Here is a 4272-nt window from a genome sequence, read left to right as displayed (position 1 = left end):
AAGTGGCAGCGGCAGGGGGCTTCTTCCTGCTTTCCCTTTCGCCTCCTTGCATTGTGCCTACATATGCAAATTAACCGCCATCTTGTGGCAGTTAACTGCCAATCATAGTTGGCAGTTAATTTGTATATAGCCCTTATTAGCCAATGAAAAGGGTAGCGTCGTACGCCAATTACCATTTTTCTCTTTTATTAGTGTAGAAGATATTAATTTTGTTTTATTGCTTAAAGTATTACAAAGAGTAGTACATATGTCTCCTTTTTCCCCCCCTTGACCTTCCCCCTGCTTTTAATCCTCAATCAATGATATTTTATCATTGATTTTTAGGGAGATTGGAAGAGGGGGAAAGGCAGAGAGAAACATCGATGTGAGAAAGACACATTGATTGGTTGCCTACTGCATGTGCCCCAACAAGGACCAGGGCTGGGGAGGAGCCTACAACCAAAGTTGACCAGAATTGAACCCAGTACCTTTAGGTCCGCAGGCTGACAAACCAGCCAGGGCTGCCCTACATTTTTTAAATGGCAGTTGATGATATAATTTTCATCTCAGATGATACCACCCACTTTGCTTAGAATATTTTTGAGTCCAGGAGATGTCATAGAAGATGTAATTATCTCAGACAAAGAACACTCAGTGAACCAAAAACTGGCCTACCTAAGGAAACTAAGTAAAATTTCCACATTAGAGTGCCTGTCATTTAATTCAGGTGAGCAGTTGCCTTCCCCAGCCGTATGTACTGCAAGCTTCTAGAACTGATGTCAAGGTACAAGTCCTTCCATCCCTCTCAGGTGCCCTTCCATCCACACCAGCTCTGTTTACATTCATTACACCCTGGACAAAAGTTAGCTCTCACTTAGAGTTTGCCAAACTCCCTCAAGCCAAGTGAAATACCCTTTTAAGGGAGCAGGTTCAGGGTAAAGGGTCTCAGCACAGTGACTCCTTGGCATCTCAACTCAAGGGAATGTCGTCTCTATTTCTCAGCAACTGCCTGGAGATGATGAGCATAGAACACCTAGTTTTCACATTGTGTCCACCGGCCCTGTGACAAGAACAAAGGCTACATTCCTATCCTGACCAAGGGGGAGATTTCTCTCTGGTTTACCCACAGTGCCAAAGTAACCTGTAGCAGCAGTTGTCATATATAGACTGAATGCTGGTGTCCCCCTTCTGCAACTCCCCAATTAACATGCTGCAGCCCTAACCCCCAGTGTGATGATGTTTAGAGTTGGAGATTTGGGGAGGTACTTAGGTTTAGTTGATGTCATGAGGATGGGGTGGCCAGGATGCCATTAGTGTTCTAAGAAGCACAAGAGAGAAAAAAACCATCTCTCTACCTGGCCAGGGCACTGGGAGGAGACCATCTGCAAGCAAATAAGAGAGCTCTCACTGGAAACCGAATCCACTGGCACGTTGATTGTGGATTTCCCAGGCTCCAGAACTGTGAAAATGAAACTTATATCCCACTAAGGACTTACAGTTGCCTAAATTTCCAAACTGCCTTGCTCAGGAACTTTCTGCCTAACTGCTCTCATAAGGAACACCCTCTTCCTCACCCATTATTTTTACTTTACCTCTAGGTCCACGGGGTGCTTCAACACCTTCCTCATATGAGTGCAACTTGCAGGTGATAAAATTATATGAGAAGAGGCTGCATTTCCTTTAGCATCCCCAGTCTTAACACTAAGACTCCCCAACAGCAGACTCAATGTGTGGTGGATAAAAGAGCCAGCAAATACAAGATATAATTTATAAAGATTTAATTTCTCCTACTTAGTGAATAAACTAAAAACATAAAAGTATAACTCAGTTAATTTTACAAATATGGAAATTAAAAGGAACAAGGAAAACTAAGAATAAGCATGCTTTTTGTTTTCTATTCCATTATCCCAATAACTAGACTTGGGATCCTTTTACACTTTCAAGAATATTATCCCTATTGAGATGTTATATATTCTGGTCTGAAGGACGAGAAGCTTTAGATTTCTCTACAGGTAGAAAGGTTGTGCTGGCCATGGCCCTGGAAAGTGCAGTGACTTGGGCAGTAGTGGCAGCCCGGGCTGCATCTCTGGCTTGGGCTCTCTCTTTCTCATCTTGCAAAGCCTCCTGGTAACAGTGTGGGAAGGCACTGGGGTGGGTACCATTGACCTTTGCCCAAAACTCCAGCACTTTCATCTTGCTGGTTTCAAGGTGTGCTTTTGGACCCCACAGGAACTCAGAACATGGAGGATCACTGTGGGGCACCTGGCGGCACTCCAGGTACTTCAGCCTCACAAAATCAGTGATGAGCTTCCTGGGCTCCCCAAAGATGAAGTGCCTCTTCCGAGGGTACACATGCATTAGACGCAGATCTTTCCAGATCTCTTCCTCAGAGACACAGTTGTCATTAATGAGGATCATACCCAGGATATGCATCAGGAGACCAGTCTTGGGGAACCCCCTGCCAGGACGCACCCTCCCATTATTGGGGAGTTTTAGTTTGCTGACAAGGACGTAGGAGTGTCTGGCTGAGTCTGCTTCATTCAAGTCTAATGCAAAGAAGGTTTCAAGTTGCTCAGAAACTTTCTTGAGCAACTCAGCAAATCGGTCTTGGTAATCTTCCCCGACAATATGCAGCATATCAGCCTTCAAAATGGGCTTTTTCAATTTAAACCTGCTCAGAAGGAATTGCTCCAAAGACACAGTCCTGATTTGGAACTCATCCATGTCTGAGACCTCAGTGACGAGTGAGCTCTCAGAGGAGACAGGCTCATCCTCCTCTTGGCTGCTGAAAGCTTCATCAGACCCAGGGCAAGAAACAGCTACAGAAGTAGTGGTGGTGGTTTGTGCTCTTTGAGGGCTATGGGAAGTGTTACGTGACCTAGCCATAGGCAGACCCTGGCTAATACCTTCATGCTGAGTAGAGAAAGAGGGAGTAGACTCCTCTTCTGCTTCTGCAGTGGCCTGAGCATTGCCACGATTCTGAGGCTCACTTCGGGCATGATGGCGTTTCTTGTTTTTGCGATGCCGAGGCATGATGTCACTATGGTCAGGAACAGCAGGCAGGAGTCTGGACCAGGATGAAGGAGAATGAGATGGTGCGAGTGTCTTCAGCGGCGAGATGGATAGTAGCTTGGCTTTAGCTAAGGCTGCCTCTGCAAGTTTCCTTGAAGGCAGTGCTCTAGCAACCCACAGGGCTTCTGTTCTAATCAATCTGTTCTTTGAGTAAGGTGGTGAGATAGTTGCAGGTAATCTTAGAGTACATCCTGGTTATCCTGCCTAGGGGAAACAAGGGTGACAGCAGAGGGGTTGTCAGTGGGAAACCTGTGCTGTAGGGTGTCACATACTTCTGAGTCCGCTATCAAAATCATCATGTGAAATATTGGCAGGTCCTGGCCCCCCTCTACTCTGCTGCTGTGAAACTGACACCTCAAACCAAAGCTAGCAGCTCTCTGAAACCCAAAGGAAACAGTGAAAAGTTCCTTAGATCCTATGCCTGTCGGGGGACACCCAAGTGACAGTTATGTGGGACCTTGCAGGGTATTTACCTGGTCTCCAGGTAGTGCCTGGTATACATACCTCCCTTCTGCTGACTGGTGGCTGCACCCTCACACTAAAGACTTTTTTCTCTTATATTGGATGGAAATAAGTGAGAGTGGGTTTCAGCTTAGCAGGCCTACCCTCAGCCTTCAGGTGCTGAATGTAAAGATGGGGCTCAGGATTCTATCTTATTCAATGGTGGGTGGGCCCTTCAATCTTTCACTTGAGGTTTGGTGCAGTGGCCTGGGACCCCTCTCTCCTGCCAGCATTTCGGGACACTGCCCTTCCATGAGGATGAGGGTCACCCCACCTGCCCAGTTCTCCAAGACTGACAATCGGGGCTCTCCTACTGCAGTCCTGGGTGTTCCCTCAGATATCTTGGCCCAGGGAACTGGCCCCTGAACCCCCGGGAAGACCTGGCTATCCTCCTCCTGGCGAGGGTAAACCCCGCTCATAAATGAAAGCTGCCAACCCCTGGGCGGGCGGCCCCATCCCCGCACCCCCAGCCCAGCGGGCAGGACTCCCAAGGAGCAAAGGAGAGTCAGCCATCATTTCCGGAATCCACTGATATCTTAGTCCAGCAGCCGGGCGGGGACTCCCGGGTCCGCAGAGGCCTGGCCCTGCCCCCCTGGAGGCTTCCTAATGGGGGCCCTCCCTCAGGCCAAGGCCTCGCCCTGTGACCTGCTCCCCAGGCGGCCTCGCTGAGGGGTGGGCCGGCCCTGGGGCCCCTCCGACTTCTGAGCCTGGTCTCCAATG

At 48.4% G+C, this 4272-nt stretch overlaps 1 protein-coding gene across 1 annotated transcript; it reads right to left on the bottom strand.

Moving 5' to 3' along the window:
• Positions 1-1944: 1944 nt before the first annotated feature.
• LOC102772131 (melanoma-associated antigen B5) lies at positions 1945-3012 on the bottom strand. The gene has a single exon (XM_006770221.1). It carries the CDS (start codon positions 3010-3012, stop codon positions 1945-1947), a length of 1068 nt encoding a protein of 355 aa, XP_006770284.1.
• Positions 3013-4272: the final 1260 nt, after the last annotated feature.

Source organism: Myotis davidii, unplaced genomic scaffold (genome assembly GCF_000327345.1).
Source record: "Myotis davidii unplaced genomic scaffold, ASM32734v1 scaffold364, whole genome shotgun sequence".
In the NCBI taxonomy this organism is placed as follows: Eukaryota; Metazoa; Chordata; class Mammalia; order Chiroptera; family Vespertilionidae; genus Myotis; species Myotis davidii.
The sequence above is the reverse complement of the archived record's forward strand: the minus strand, read 5'-3'. Positions and strand labels throughout refer to the sequence as shown.

Bases quoted from the DNA above. Each gene is read 5' to 3' on its own strand.
- LOC102772131 (XM_006770221.1), bottom strand. From the start codon at position 3,012: ATGCCTCGGCATCGCAAAAACAAGAAACGCCATCATGCCCGAAGTGAG.